The sequence below is a fragment of the Zonotrichia leucophrys genome, chromosome 3, assembly GCF_028769735.1.
Source record: "Zonotrichia leucophrys gambelii isolate GWCS_2022_RI chromosome 3, RI_Zleu_2.0, whole genome shotgun sequence".
NCBI lineage: Eukaryota > Metazoa > Chordata > Aves > Passeriformes > Passerellidae > Zonotrichia > Zonotrichia leucophrys.
Genome location: NC_088172.1, coordinates 95,098,442 through 95,114,117, shown reverse-complemented (window position 1 = coordinate 95,114,117; position 15,676 = coordinate 95,098,442). Strand labels below are relative to the sequence as shown.

Below are 15,676 nucleotides of genomic sequence, written 5' to 3'. Positions count from 1 at the left end.
GAAATATTACCCAGAACATATATTTGTAAAAATTGTATCTTTAATAATATAAAATGATCCGTTTAATTATCAAGACTCTTAAGGTACTGTAAGTAAGCTGTAGGGGTGCAGCTTTTTTAGACTCAATATATTGTACTTCACTGCACATGATACCTATTTGGCAATGTTCCAGTGTATACTTCCAGGAGAAAATATTCTGAGTTCCAGTTTATATGTTGGCACACTGACCTGGATTTCTGCTAGCCATCCATCATAACTGGCAGCTACTGCATGACTGTATATAGAAATCTCAATGGGGTTGAGAGATGGGTATCAGGAATTAGCAGGGGATCAATCTGAAAGGTTGTGGTTTTAAAGATGTAACTAATCACAGAATAAAAAGGGTTGCTTGGACAGTGTATTTTTACAAAGAGGTTACAAATGTCATGTGCAATAGATCAAGTTTAAGTTTTTTATCATATAAGTGATTTTCTTAATACTATTTTCTGTAATGGTTTCCCTCTTTTAAGTCTATTTGGATCAGTTGAGATGAATTATCTCTCTATTCTGAGCTGGCAGTGACTGAAGGCACAAAACTTCAGGAAACCTGGAGAGGTTTTGCTCTCCAGATGCCCTGGCTGAGAAAAAGATGAATAACCTTTATCATGGCACAAGTGTTTTAACTTTGTTTTCAGTTCAGTAGATTGAAAAAATGCAGGAATCTTTCTGCTGTGAATGAATTAGATCCCATTTGTGGGAACAGATGGATCACCATATTTTAATCTGTAATGTTTAATCTCGTGCTTGTGAGATTTACAAGGTACCTCAGAGCTCTAGAGGAAAGCAAGATCTTATTTTCCAAATTATTTACATAGAATGGATAAAGTTTGAGGTGTCCTAATGTACGATGCTACAAAGATTGCTAAGACTTGGTTGGCTTGCTTATAAATTCTATATGTTAATAAGCATTTTCCTAAGCATGTTCCATTTTCTCTTTATTTCACTAATTCAAATGCAGTTGAATTTTAGGGATGATATGTGGTGACTCAAGATTTTTCTCAGTCTTACAGACATTTATTCACTTCAGGTTATTTCCTCACAGGTAAACTGTAAACCCTTACAAGCAGCACTAAATTGCAGTCTCTTTCAAACAAGAAATATGCCAGGAGAGGCAGGAAAAGGTGTTATCTGTGATTTACACCAATCAGAGGAAGATTAAAACTAGCCCCATGGGGTAGTGACAATAGTGCATTCTGTAAAAGCTGCCTACAAAGCTCAGAAATCTCTTAGGAAATCAACAATTTTACATTTGAAGTCATGCAGAAACACTCTTTGTCACTACAGCACCCGGTCTTGTGGCCTAGGCTCCAAAATCAACCAGGCTGGCAGTTGTTCTGGAAAGCGCAATGTAGATTAGAATGTATATTCAGATAAACTGCTGAAAATTTGTGAAAGCAAAAAAGCATGTCATCAATGAGGATTTAATGCCTGGTTAAACCTGCAGCCTGACACTTGAGGCATACTTAGGGAGGTTCTTATGGTGATGTTGGATGGAAAGGTGACTGTTCTGTCAGCCAGACAAACCCAACACGTGAAAGGAATGTAGAGCCTGAATTGTTTTAAAACAAAAAGGCATTCTTCCCTCAGTGTTGAAGAGGAAAGTTAGAGTTATGTTCTTCCAAAGTAAGTCTATCACAGAGCTAGGAATTACTTGAAGGGAGAAAAACCCTGGTTTTCAGTCCTGAATAAGCTGCCTGAAGTTCATCACAGCAAGCTGTTTGTTATAGGTGTCTGCCATTAGAATAATTTTTGGCAAGAAAATTCCATTTGCTCAGTTTTCATATTGCTGTTTTAAAGGCATCTAACTCCCCTTGCCACATGAGTTTCAGTGGCGATAGCTGGTCATTTTGCTGTTTAACAGTAGTATTTCTAAGTTTCTCCTTTTATGTGTCCCTCAATCTTTTATTCCTTGGTGTACTTCTGAATAGATGATTCTGGATTCATGGACTTCAGATGGATCCTGTTTCCTTTTATCTCACTGTGCTGTGTCCACCACTGGCATGGTCTGTGGCCAGCCTCCTTGAGTATTGAACAGTTATATGAACAAATGGCATATCAATTATGTGAACAATTGTGCCAGTGCTAGATGAGTTTCTAGATGGGGATTCTGTGATTTAATCCTCCTCTCTGCAATAGATACATGTTTCCTGAACACGTCAGCTGGCACATGGAAAGCTTCCCAAATACTTCTAAGTAATCAGCCATGCAAATTTGAAGTCTACATTTACATTTGAAAAAATACAGTCCTGAAATGCTGTAGTATAGTATCTTACATGTTACCAGTGTTTGTTTTCTTCTACATTTATTTCAAACAATATTTTTTGGATGTATCTGTCATTCAGCACAAAAAGGCCAGAAGATCAAGTGGGTCAAAGGTTCTGCTGGTTCTTTTTTTTTTTTGTATCTAATATTTATTTCTCCTCACCAGGTGATTTGTATATTGGAGGAGTGGCCAAAGAAATGTTTAAATCCCTGCCCAAGCTGGTGCATGCAAAGGAGGGGTTCCAAGGCTGCCTTGCATCAGTTGACTTGAACGGACGGCTCCCTGATCTGATCTCAGATGCTCTCTTCTGCAATGGGCAAATAGAGAGAGGATGTGAAGGTATTAAATATGCTGGTTTTGTTGTTTTTTTGGGGTTTTTTATACATACATATATATATATATATCATAGTGAAAGTACTGTGCCAATCCTGCAGGGCTTTTTTGATATTTACACTCCATATATCAAGAGACTATATTTTACCTGCTTCTAATTGATCTTGCTTCACCCCTTCTTACATAAAGGCTGTGTTTTTTAGTGTTATGGAGACAGGCATATGCCTGCCCTAAAGCACAGAGATTAATCTGAGAACAGGAGTTAACTTCAGAATGTTAAATGTAGGTTCCTTACTTCCCAATAGCAAGATTTTTTTGCATGTGTTTTGTTTACTACTGATGTGTTTTAATTAATGATAACAACAGTAACAATTAGCTTCAGTGAAGTTCTTTATATCTTCATAACACTCAGGCATTAGTTAATGCTGAGACATTAGCTAAGTAATTCCAATTTTAAAGCAGACATTTTGAGTTGGTTAATTCGAGGCTAATTTATGAAAATTTTTAATACCAATATTCTATCTTCTGTATTTTTGCTCACCCCTTAAATTAGTATTAATATGAACCTTTCTATCTGAAATCAGTAACAGACAAATATGTTTTATCTCAAAATATTATGTCCTTATTGACTCATCTAGTATATCATGAAATTTAAGTGAGGACAGAATTAGAAGAAGTGTATTTCTAATTCAGGAATGTCAATCTCTTGCTATTTTTCCAGCTGTCATTTGATCCCACATTATTTTTACTATGGTTTATGGAATAATTTGAATACATTTTCTGTCCCTGCATATCTAATTTATTCAACTAATTCTGGATTTTGTGTTTATGTTCAATTTTATAAGTTCTCTCTTCTCTCAAGTGCCATTCTTCTCTGGACAGAAAAATGTGTAAATGACATTATAAAATTTATTTCAAGTTGGAATCTTAATGATTTTGATATCAAGTTGGTTAAGTATGCAAATTGACATTGTAAAAATCCAAGGAGAGCTGGGGGGTTCCTCAAGTTTTAGGAGATAAAGCTTCCTGGTGGATAAAGTCTCTCTCCTCTTTTTTGTGCCTACAGAGCTTTTAGACAAGTGGAATATTTTTGTTCTTTACCTGCTACTTTAAGTTAGCAATATAAGTTCTATTGTTAGCATATAGAAACAGACACTAAAGCTACAGAAAAATAGAAGATGGAAATTTTGCATATGTCTTTCAGGAGTGCAAAAATATGTATTAGTTTGCCACTGAGTTTAGAAAATTAGATTCTGCCTTCTGAATGGTTTTAGCAATTCCATCCCTGCACCATCCCTCCAGAGAGTCAAAGTATGTCTTAATTCCATTATGCATTTCATAGCTTCTTTTGAAATTATGTAATTTCATAAATGAATTTTCTGTACTTCAAAGAAATATTGCCACAGGCCTGGTGTGTGAGTTCACCTTTTAAACCACTGGCACAACTCAGATATTGGTGGATTAAGTAAAGCTACCAACAATTTGATAAAGGCCATAAATCTATTGTCCTTTTTGGTAGAGAGTGAGTTTTTTCCAGCACCAAAATCAGCTGACACAAGAAACTGGTCAAACCAGATGTGCTGCCTGGTTCCCAGAGTGCTTCCTCCTCAAAAGTCTTCTGCCTGCAGAAGGAAATATTTAACAGCATGGAATGAAATATCCCCTTCCAACCTTTCTCCTTAACCTTGCAAGTTTTCTCTTCCATCTCACTTGTTTACTTCCAGTCCTCATGTCTGACCCATCTGTCAGTCTTTTGTTTGCAGACCATTGATTCAGATTTCCAAAAAACTGTTCTGCCACCTAAAAGATGATTTAGGTCATTTGTGAATTCAGGTGCCTCCTAGGAAACTTTTGCATGCCTCAAGCTGCTCCTACCTCTGCTGCTGTGTCCAGCCAGGACCTCTCCATCCTTACAGAGCTGAGAGTTCTCCATCCTTACAGAGCTGAGAGTTCTCCATCCTTACAGAGCTGAGAGATCTCCATCCTTACAGAGCTGAGAGTTCTCCATCCTTACAGAGCTGAGAGATCTCCATCCTTACAGAGCTGAGAGTTCTCCATCCTTACAGAGCTGAGAGTTCTCCATCCTTACAGAGCTGAGAGTTCTCCATCCTTACAGAGCTGAGAGATCTCATCTCATCCTTACAGAGCTGAGAGTTCTCCATCCTTACAGAGCTGAGAGTTCTCCATCCTTACAGAGCTGAGAGTTCTCCATCCTTACAGAGCTGAGAGTTCTCCATCCTTACAGAGCTGAGAGTTCTCCATCCTTACAGAGCTGAGTTCTCCATCCTTAGAGGGCTGAGAGTTGTGCACCAATCTCACCCTGCCATGGGATGTGTAAGTCTCGAAGTGCCCTGAGACATTGGGTCCAAAGAGCTCAGGACGCAGCAGCAGATGTTATTTCAGAAATGTTAGTCACCACCACTCTCAATCCCAAAGACAGCTGGTATATGCCCAGTGTTAAGACATCAGGTTCTGCAAAATCTGTCCTGAGAAGTGAGGCACTTGGATTTGTTGTTTTTCAGATTTATGGGATTGAATTCCCCAACCTTCAGGTACATATCAAGGAAAAAAAAAAAAAACAACAAAAAACAGCTCTTTTTCTCTCTTCTTTCAAACTGTCAAATTCTGAAGCCATAATGAACTTCTAATTAATTGTATCTGTTAGATTTTGTACTTAAAATATTTGTTTTTCTCAATAATTTGACGGTCCTAAGTGCATCATTAAACATTTTGAGCAAGGTCACCCATGGGATTGCTGAGGCATGTTGGAAGGTTTGCCTTTTGAAGCTTCAACCACAGGCAAAAATATATCTCTATCATTGAACATGAAATATAATTTACACTTGGCAGAATCCACCTTCTTGACAAATTTTGAATGACTAGAACAGATAGAAGCTAACAGCTAGAAAGATAAATATGCTAACTAGCTCTTTGAATTGTTAATGGCAAACCCCAAAGCCAGGTTGTGTCAACACAGTTTTCCTCCAGTCAAATCAATTGTACTTTCTTTTCCCACTTAAAATATGATACAACCATAATTTTTATATAGTTATAAGAAAAATGCACTGTGTGTATATGTGCATATAAAATGCAATTTGTGTATTGTATGAACTACATGAACACAATCACAGAATTAATATACATGAAGATTCTTGGTGGTGAGATAAGAAATTTGTTTTAATAATATATTGTAAAACATCTATGTGTCAGTTTATAATGCTTATTGTGATATATATTGCATGCAAGCCCTCACATAGGACAAATGTAAGGAGATCCCAAACTCAGTCAATTAAAACAGCTGCAGTGAAGACTGAATAAATTAGAATATTTTAAAAATTGAATATGAGAAAACAAAAAGGGCTAGAGAAGGGTGCATTACATATTTTTACTAACTACCTTAGTACTTCAATATATAAATATATATATATATATAGGAAAATATGAACTTGTTAGGGTAAATATCATAGTATTTACCACCACTAAACAGTTGCCTTCTGTTCTTTGGGGAAAAATAATCCAACTTTTGCTAAAAGAAATGCTTATATGCAAGCTAGTCTTGATGGCAATTTTAGAATGATGACTAATATAGATAAGCCAAGAGTGCTAAGGATCAATTTGATAATAAAAATTTTAAAAAACCCTCACTTTTTATTGTATCTATATTTGTTTCTAAATATGTATTTTCACATGCACTTCCTAATGTGCCTACAGGGTCCTGCAGTTTATGTACTTTCAAGTCCTTGTGACTTCTGCTCTACTTTTGCAAAGATGAGGAAATTCAACATTGCATAACGAAAGTGTAAATAAATCCATGAATATATAACATTTAAACACCTACAGATATTTTCACTTCAGCTTTGTAAAGTTTCCGAGTAGCAGAATCTGGTGAGAAAAAAATTGTGTCTTGTCAGCTAGGGGATTCTGTCATTATAATCCTCTGCTCAAGAACGGGTGATGTAATGCCCAAATGTTTAAACTTCTGGGCTCAGAACTCCAAAGAAAGAGAAATCACTACCTAATGTCTGCCTGCTGCAGTCAGCTATAGATGGGGGTGGCATTATTTTTTTATCATCGTCATCATTATTATTATTACTCTTATAATTATTAATTTTATTATTCTTATTATTAATACTTTTATTATTATTGTTAATTTTATTATCCTAAGGGGAGAAAATAGAAGAAGTAATAATTTTGCCAAGACTGGGATGCAGTGTACCCTGCTTTCCCTCTGCTTCAGAGATTGAACTGTGCCTCATTTAAAGGAAGAGGCCATGGAGATGAATTAAATCATATTGATATGGATTTTTTTAAAATACCAACAAATCAAAAGCAAATCCCACACTGAGATATTTGGACGTCTATTGGGAAAGAAGGGTTATGTGGATTTCTCTCTGGGGTGCAATTTTTAATTTATTTATGTAATCTTTGGACCAGCTTTACCCCTTTACCATCAATAACTGGCTGTGGGAATTTCAGACAGATATTGATGTGCCTCCCCCAAAACAATTTGGGACAATTTTATAATCCCAGAACCAAATTTTTCCTTGTAGTGTGAAATGTGTGAGAGCTCATAGTAAGCTGTGGTTCACATTCTGCATTTCAGTCTTCATTCACCAGCCACAGAGAGAGGCCTAGAAAAAGGCAGACCACAGAGGATGATGGTGCTAATTATTCTTGAATTCACTGTATCTGAACATGACAAAGGGCTAGTCAGGATTCAGCCATGCATTTACTCTGTTAATGCATTCACAGCTATCCAAGGAAGAAAAAAACCCCACACTTTTAATTTGCCTCCATTACATGTCATCAGCTCAATTAACCATTATATTTCTAGTAAAATACTGGCAAATTACTGCTTTCTTATTTTGGCTTGCCTGAAGATTTATGGCTATTAGCATTAATTTGTTTGCATTATATGGCATTTCTTTCTCTCTTTAACAGCAGCATGCACTTTATTCTGAATGGTTTTTTTCTGTGTTTGCTGCCATTTCAATATTGCTTACTAACATTTACTATATTTTGCTTTTTTTTTATTTTGCTGACAAAGTTGCATTGATGAAAGCTGATTTGCAAGGTAGATAGCCCTGTGTGTATTAAACAAGACTGAAACCCCCCATGCGCAGTTGGATTTCTGCAATAAATGCTCTGTACATTTCAGAACTAAAGTGTGCTATTTCATTGCTGATTTTGCCTTTCACACCTCTAAAAGAATGGGCTAAATGAACCTTCATTTTCCAGCATTGCTTGCATAAAGGCTTTCAGTCTTGAATATGTTTGTATAGTGATTGCTTTAGTGCTTTGATCATTCCTTTTTGAAATTTCTTTATATTTCAGTAGTCTAGTTATGATTCTCTAGAAATAGAGTAGCTTTGTTTTTTCATGTGTATGTCACATTTTGGCATGCCAGTTCATTAGTAGTCTGATTTTCTGCATTTCCCCTTTTAGAAGGAACCTGCATGGGATCCCTAAAGCATGTGAATCAGTTCTTGTCAACATTCCAGCCAAATAATCCCAAACTGCTCTGAATTTCAGACCTAAACCATTTAAAATAATTTGTGGGATTACAATAATTGTAATAGTGTAGCTTTGTTTTATTATTTCTCAAAACTTGTTTCATTTTTCTATTTCATTATCCAGTCTTTCATATCCCAGAGTTTTGATTCCTGTGGCATCTGGCTTTGCTGTTTGAAATGTATTTACAGGAAGAAATAATGAAGTTATTAGACAATGTTTAGCCAGTTAATGGTCTGACATGAGATTAACAAATAGCTGACAACAAATGTACCCAAATTCCCAATGTACCTGGAATAATTCTGCTTCTGTTTTGTGCAATCTTATGTGTTTGACATAGTGATCTTACAACTAAAGCAAACCTCCCCTTTTAATGTTACATGCTGCTCCAAAACCAGTGAGTTTATGTGCGTTTGACTCGATAACTCTTTGCTCATTTGATCTGAGATGTTGGCAGCCACTCAATGTGACGCACTGGGAAGTGCCTTTCCTTGGGAGACGAAGTGCAAGTTCCTTTTCTGTGTGTTCCCACCAGGCCCCAGCACCACGTGCCAAGAGGATTCCTGTGCAAACCAGGGCGTGTGCCTTCAGCAGTGGGATGGGTTCAGCTGTGACTGCAGCATGACCTCCTTCAGTGGGCCATTGTGCAATGACCGTAAGTACATGGAAAAATGTCCCTCTGAAAACCTGAGGCAACGTTTGAAGCAAGTGCCTAAAGCTTTATGTTGTTTTAATATTAGATATTTAACTGGACTGGTAAACCCTGTGAAAATCTGTAAGGCTTGTGGTAAGAACAAAGAATATGCTTTATAAATGTTAGACAATGTGCAGTATCAAACACAGGCAGAACTTGGTTTTGTTGCACTTGATTCCAAGTGTAACATACTGATGGTTACCTGTTTGATGCAGCCTCTTTCCTGCATAAATACTTCAAATGGATTTTTCTTTTCCTGATTGAAAACACGTTTTACATTTTGTTATCTTAATGTAGCACTATCACAAGGGCTATAATTACTGTGAAACAGTTGAGAAGGCTTATTATCTCCCTTTGTGGATTTCTTTAGGTGACACACTAAATATGCCAATAATAAAAGCATGCTGAGTATTTTAGTTCTTTTAGATTTCATCTGAATAGCACGCAGCAACCATCTGGTCTTCCAGGAAAAGCTTAAATGTGTCAAAAATAAGGGTCCTGATTCACCAGCTTCATAATGTAGTTTTATTCCAACCTAACCTTATTGATCTAAATAGAATTATGCAGGAGTGATGGTGGAATATTAATGGAGAGCTATGATGTTCCACGGTAAATGATAAAAGTAAGCTGCTGACTTTCGGTTTTAATTTATCATATTTATAACATCCAATTGCACATTTTTATACCCATAAGAAGATGGAATTTCTTTAAGGTATTTTTATTTCTGTTTGTATACTTTTATCTGACAAAAAAAAAAAAAAACCTGACAACAGGAAGTGTTGTATAACTGCCTGGTCAAGTAGTCTGGATTTTTCTGTCTTGGTCTGGTTCTCCACTCTACAGCAAGGCATTCCATCTTGGACAAACCCAAAACCAACAGAATATTTATAATCTGAAAAGCTTTTGGCTCAAATTGTGTTTATCACAGGGCTAGGAGATTAACTATATGCAAAAGCTAATAATTTATTCCCATAAAACTCCTAGAGTTTGAAAATAGGGAAAGGATGAAAGGACTCATTCTATTTATCTGCAGTTGCTCTTGTGGTAGAAATGAAAAGTGATATTGAAAAACTTTCAATGATTTCAGCAAAACTTTGGGTTTACTTTATGTATATGAGTTTGCACTTAGTAATGTGCATGATTAGTCATATTGCTAAACATACATTTTTAAAGTTTCATCCCCTTACCTACTACAAGAGAAAAATGTTTCTGTTTTGCTTTTTACATTGTTATTTCTGTTTTGTGATCTTTTGAATTGTTTCAGAGGTAACTAAAACCTGTGAGTAGAAAGTTGCAGATGCAACATCTAACAAACGAAAAACTCAGTTTACAACTTTTAGTAGTAATCGTTGTGTGTACCTGGAATATTCTATGAGTTATTTCTTCAAGTGACAGGTAATGCATAAATGTGGCAAATTATGAGCTTATTTAAGAAAGGTATTTACCTGTGAATGCTCATTAATATAGTAACATCATGGACTACATTGCACACAATTGAGATATTCCACAATATTCCATGTCTGATGACAATCAGGGAGTCCTTTTAGAAGCTCGTTGCTAAAAATACTCACTTTGTTCCCAGAAAAAATCTTTTTAACTGTTTTTTTTTTTTTTTATCACAAGTATGAAATATAAATTTGTCCTCAACACTGATGTTTTGGAATAGAATGCAGGGTCTAGCAAATATAATACATTTGGTTTCTGCTTTATCTTGGCTCCTTAGATTAGTTCAGATACCAAAAATATCTGCAAAGCCCATCAAACCTGAGAGAATTTTTGTAGTGGTAAATGTGCCAGAGGGGAGGAAAAATGGTGTTGTCAGTGTCATTTGCATGCTCTGAGCCTGCTCTCTGCTGTGTTTGGGAAGAGCATAACGGGAAGAGAAATGATGGAATGTTACTACAGCTTTTGAAAAGTGGCCACAGACTAAACTCCATGGCACTGAAATGAGACAAATTCCCTTCATGTGAGGAAACCTGGCAGTGACAGGTCTGGAATAGCAGCTGCTTGTTGCTGAAAATGCATCCCCTTCAGGAAGGATGTAGGCATCTTTCTGAGCATCTTTCCATTGCAGATTGTGCGTGGAGCAACACTGGATGACAGAAACTCAAATTTAACCCAGTGCTGCTACTCAAGCAGGCCCTCGGCTCACTTTACATGTGAATATACAAATTCATATAAAATGGAATGCTTAAGATGTCAAAATCTCATAGACAGAGATGTTTTTTTAGTCTCAAACCTCAGCAATTGACCACTTAAAAATAAGTATCAGTGGTAATAAGAGAAACAGTTAGGAGTACTTAGTCCCTTACCCAAGGTGATGATATCTCTATTAAAAGACAGTTAGAAAGTGTGCCATTCTTGCCAAAATGCTGGACAGATGAAGGAGGAGGGAACAAAACAACAGTCAGAGAAGAGGGAGTGGGTGTTCAGGTGAGTGGGAGTTTCGCTCTCAGCCAGGAATTAACCCATCACACCTCACCTCTGTTTTGCTCCACGAGTTCTTAGCAGACATATCTAATAAGAAATTTCAGTGATAAAGCTGCCGAGGTGAGAGGGGAGCTGTCCAACCCCTCTGTTCAGAGCAGAGCCAGATTGCACAGGTTGTCTGGGTCCTCTGCAAAGATGAAGGCTCCATAACCACTCTGGAAAACCTGTCACAGTGCTCATTCACCCTCTCGGTACAAATATTTTCCTAGAATTTAAATGATATTTCATATATTTCTGTTTGTCCCTATTGCCTCTTGTTCTGTCACTGGGTACCACTAAGAAAAATCTGCCTTTACCTCACATACATCAATTATTTCGTAACATTGATGGATCCCCACTGAGCCTTTTCTCCTGGCTGAGCAGCCCCTGCTTCCTCACCCTCTCCTCATAGGAGAGAGCCCTTGATGGCCTTTGTGGCCCTTTGCTGGGTAAACACAGCTTTATTCCTGTGTTCTCATGTTGTTCTTGCACTGGGGAGCCCAGCACGTGGGGGCAGTGCTCCAAATGCATCTCAGCAGTGCTGAGCAGAGTGGAAGGATGACATCTCTTAATTTTTCTGCAGCATTTTACCACCATCTCTCACATCTCTCTACCATTCTGCAACATTTTACCACCAGCAACCAGTGTTGGGTTTTTTTTGCCACAAGAGCACATTGCTGACCCACGTGCAACTTGTTGACTATCAGGATGCCCAGATCCCTCTCTGCCAAGCTGCCTTCCAGCTGGTCAAGCCCTAGCTTGCCCTGATGTGAGGGTTTATTCCTCCCCAGGTGCAGGATTTGGCATTTGTAGGAGGTTCTTGTCAGTTCATTTCTCCAGCTTGTCAGCATCCCTCTGAATGGCAACACAGGCATCTGGTTGATCAACCACTCCTCCCAGCTTCCTATCATCTGCAATTTGCATAAATGTGCACAAATTACCTTGCTGCATTTGAGCTGATGCTTTCTATGCATTTCCCATAGTAACCCCAGAGCATGGAGGTCTGACTTGCATCGTTCCTGGGCTTTACAGTGCAAATGTTTCACTTGTATCATTCTCATCTTAAATTTCCAAAAGAGGAGGAGTGGAGGAAATAATGAAAGAAATGGTTTCATGGAAAGTGACATAATACATTTCACTGTGCAAGATATTTCTTTAATTTTTGTGATAACTCCTGTGCTGTTCAGTGTATTATTGGAGGTAAATATGTGGAAAAAGAGTGTCCTCTGTGTGTCTGCTAGGGAAGGAGAAGAAATTAAGGGAATGCACCCCAACAGAAGAAGAACTGGGTCATCCAAGTGTAAGGCTATAGTTATAAAAGTGTAGTCAGGAACAGCAATTTAAAAAGTTGCAAATATCAGTAGTTCAGTGAGTATGAAGTACCTGTATACCTTAACCCTTCATGTTAGCAGAGGTGGGAACTTTCAGTGTTCTGAAATGTCCTGTCTGCTGGAAGATAAACACAGCAGGACAAGTTAGACCCCAAGATGCTATAAAGTTAATAATTTTTTCTTTTGACATGGTATGACACTTAGAGATTTGGGGCACCAATGCTTTCTAGGTATAATAGACAGAAGTGCTAAACTGGTTAATGTAAATCTTGCAGTAGTGTTTTTTCCTACATGTGGTATCATAAAGAGACTGTACTAAAAGGACAGTTAGTGGCTGTTTTTACAAATGGATGCACGTCCAGTGGGAAAATACATCATGAACATAGTAACCATATCTAACAGCAAGTTGTGTAGTGAAAGGTATCCTCCCAGGGAAGTCATCTTTTCTCTTTTTTTTTATTTTTTTTTTTTTTTTTTTAATAAGAATAGGGTTGAAAATTGCTCTGGCACAGCAAAACAAATCTATAAGAGATTATCTGCTTTCTATAAGTTTGCATTGGTTTTTATTTGGACAGTTTTTCAGTACAGCCATATTAGTGAGCGTAATGGCGTGTTTGTGGAAACAAATACTGCTATTATGGCATAGAAAATAGCAGACATAATAACATTGTCATATTGCATTAGTACAGAAGTGTTCTGTGCCAAATTACAGGGCAGCTTCAACACTGTCTGTTACCTTAAAGGAATAATGTATTGGTGTTGTACTCGTGATAACTAGCACTGTGTCAGCACTTCCACTAAAATCCACTTCTGAAGGGTTAGTGCTTCACTATGCTGTCTCTCCTGGCTAGGAATTCAACATTCTCAGCCACTGTAAGTATAAAACACTTTTAAAAATATTCTTTTATTTTATTTTTACTCCTAATCAAGAAAAAAATCAAAAGCCCTAATTTAATGGAGAACTCTATCAGTATTATAAACATGGCCTAACAAAAAGCATTTGATTTTTTTGATATTTGTTTTTCTTACGGATTTACCTTTCAGCTAAGACTTTACCTGTCTTTGCCAGATTCAACTCCAAGTGAGTCTTGGCTTTCATGATCCCCTTTTCTGCACTGGGGACTGAAACATCTATGTTTCCAGAAAAACAAATCCTAATTATTTCACATTGAACTCATTTAACAGTGGATTTCTGACTATTGCTGATGATATTAGAAACAAGACACTATAAAAATACCTTAGTTTAAGTTTATAAGAGAATTCAATATTAGAGAATTTGACATGATAATTTGAGAAAGAACTGAATTCTCTCTTCACTGGAGTGTTTGGAGAGTGTGTTAAGTAATACCGAGGTACAGTTCGAACCAGAAAACTTCTAAATATTGAGTCAGCATTCAGCATTAAATGAGTGGCCTTAGAAACACCAGCCACCTTCACTGAAGAGCTCAGATCAAAACAAGCACATTCTCACACTAAATGAGACAGGAGCCTTATACTTTGGGAATATGTAATTAGTGAGTTTGTAATAGCCCAGATGCAAGGCAGGTAATTCAGTATTGCTCACAGGCACATGTGGATATCCTGAGGCTTGCACTGTTTCATGTTTTCAATGTGTGCATACACATTTGAAAAAAATCAGACACTGTATTTATCATACATAAAAATATATTTATTATTTTCTCTTGCATTTGCCGCTGAATTTCTACAATCTTCTGAGCTCTTGTATGGTGTTGAGAATTTGGTAGTCATTTGCCTCTCACAAAGACTTCCTTCTCCTGGATTGCAAACCAGGATGATATTCACTTTGTATTACTAGTCTACTATAACTAAAAGGATGGATTTAAATCATTTTGCTGCATAGATTTCCTTCTCCTTTTTAATAGATTTAACCAGTATGGATAGTGCATCTTTTGGACTTTTTTGACACCTAGAATGTAAGATCTATCTTAACACTACTTTTGTGAGCAGGATACATACAAAATAAAGAAGCTTAATTAATCTGGTGGCTCAAAGCTGAACTAACCATAATGTCCACTCTCAGCAGTACTTTCCAAAATAATATTACATATTCCTGGCTAAGGCTTTGTAGCTCCTATCTACCAATAAACATATAACCTGCTATTAAGAAAAGGGATAGAAAATTCCTCAAGTGTACTTTAAAACATATTTGATTTTCATCTCCAGTAGCTGAGAATGAAAAAGATTTGTCCCTGATAACATACCAGTCTAAATACTTCATATGATTATTTTGCCACTGAGACCCACTTTACGCATGAGAAATAAATATAGCTGTGCACAAAATTACAGTGTGGGGCAAGATGGTGGAATGAACTAATTGAAGAAATCTCAATTTGCTCAGCTTATCTTTTTTGATATTCTCACTACAAGGAAAATCTGGAATTTCTGATGACAAATATCAGTGGTCTAATTTAAATAAAGTCCAGAGGAAGTAGGACTTTACACATGGCTTGAAAATGCAGAGAAGCAGAGGTGTTTAGAATTAGAAAAGCTGTAAAAAGTGCAAGGAAAATGCTGCCTGTGGCTGTCAACCAAGATTACTTATTTTTTGTTGTTTTTTATTAGAAAACTAATCAGGATAGATTTCACCTTGAACTGCTATACCCTTGTGATATTATATGGCAGCACATGGTGCTTCAGGAAGAACTATAGAGATTGATGCACAGAAGACAACATTTTTTTCAAGCCTTTTTTGTCCCAACTCTGTTAGTTGTTTTTTTTCTCTACTCTTTTTATGTGGGTCTTGCAGTATGTAAATTTGGAAGTATGTAAATTTTAGCTTTTTGCTAAGATATACCAGTCTATTAATTATGTAAGTGAACAGGCATGGTTTTCTTGACAGTCTGAAAGCAAGTTTAAGAATTTTTTTCTTGTTTACATTCAAATTCTGGAGTGGTCAGTTAGATGAGCTGTCCATTTTTAAAATAGTTCAGGAATTTCCATTTTCTTAGAACTGTTTCAAGCTATACCTTTAAAAATTGAAAATAATAGCAAGTTGTTTGGCAGTCACTGTAGAAA

General features: G+C 36.8%; 1 protein-coding gene across 29 annotated transcripts in view; it reads left to right on the top strand.

Annotated features, from left to right (window-relative positions):
• The window catches only part of NRXN1 (neurexin 1), a 681,984-nt gene that overhangs the window by 333,335 nt on the left and 332,973 nt on the right, over positions 1-15,676 (top strand). For all 29 annotated transcript variants that reach the window (XM_064709393.1, XM_064709392.1, XM_064709389.1 and 26 more), the window contains 2 exons: positions 2,468-2,641; positions 8,682-8,801. In XM_064709393.1, coding sequence (XP_064565463.1) covers positions 2,468-2,641; positions 8,682-8,801 — 294 coding nt within the window. The remainder of the gene's footprint in view (positions 1-2,467; positions 2,642-8,681; positions 8,802-15,676) is intronic.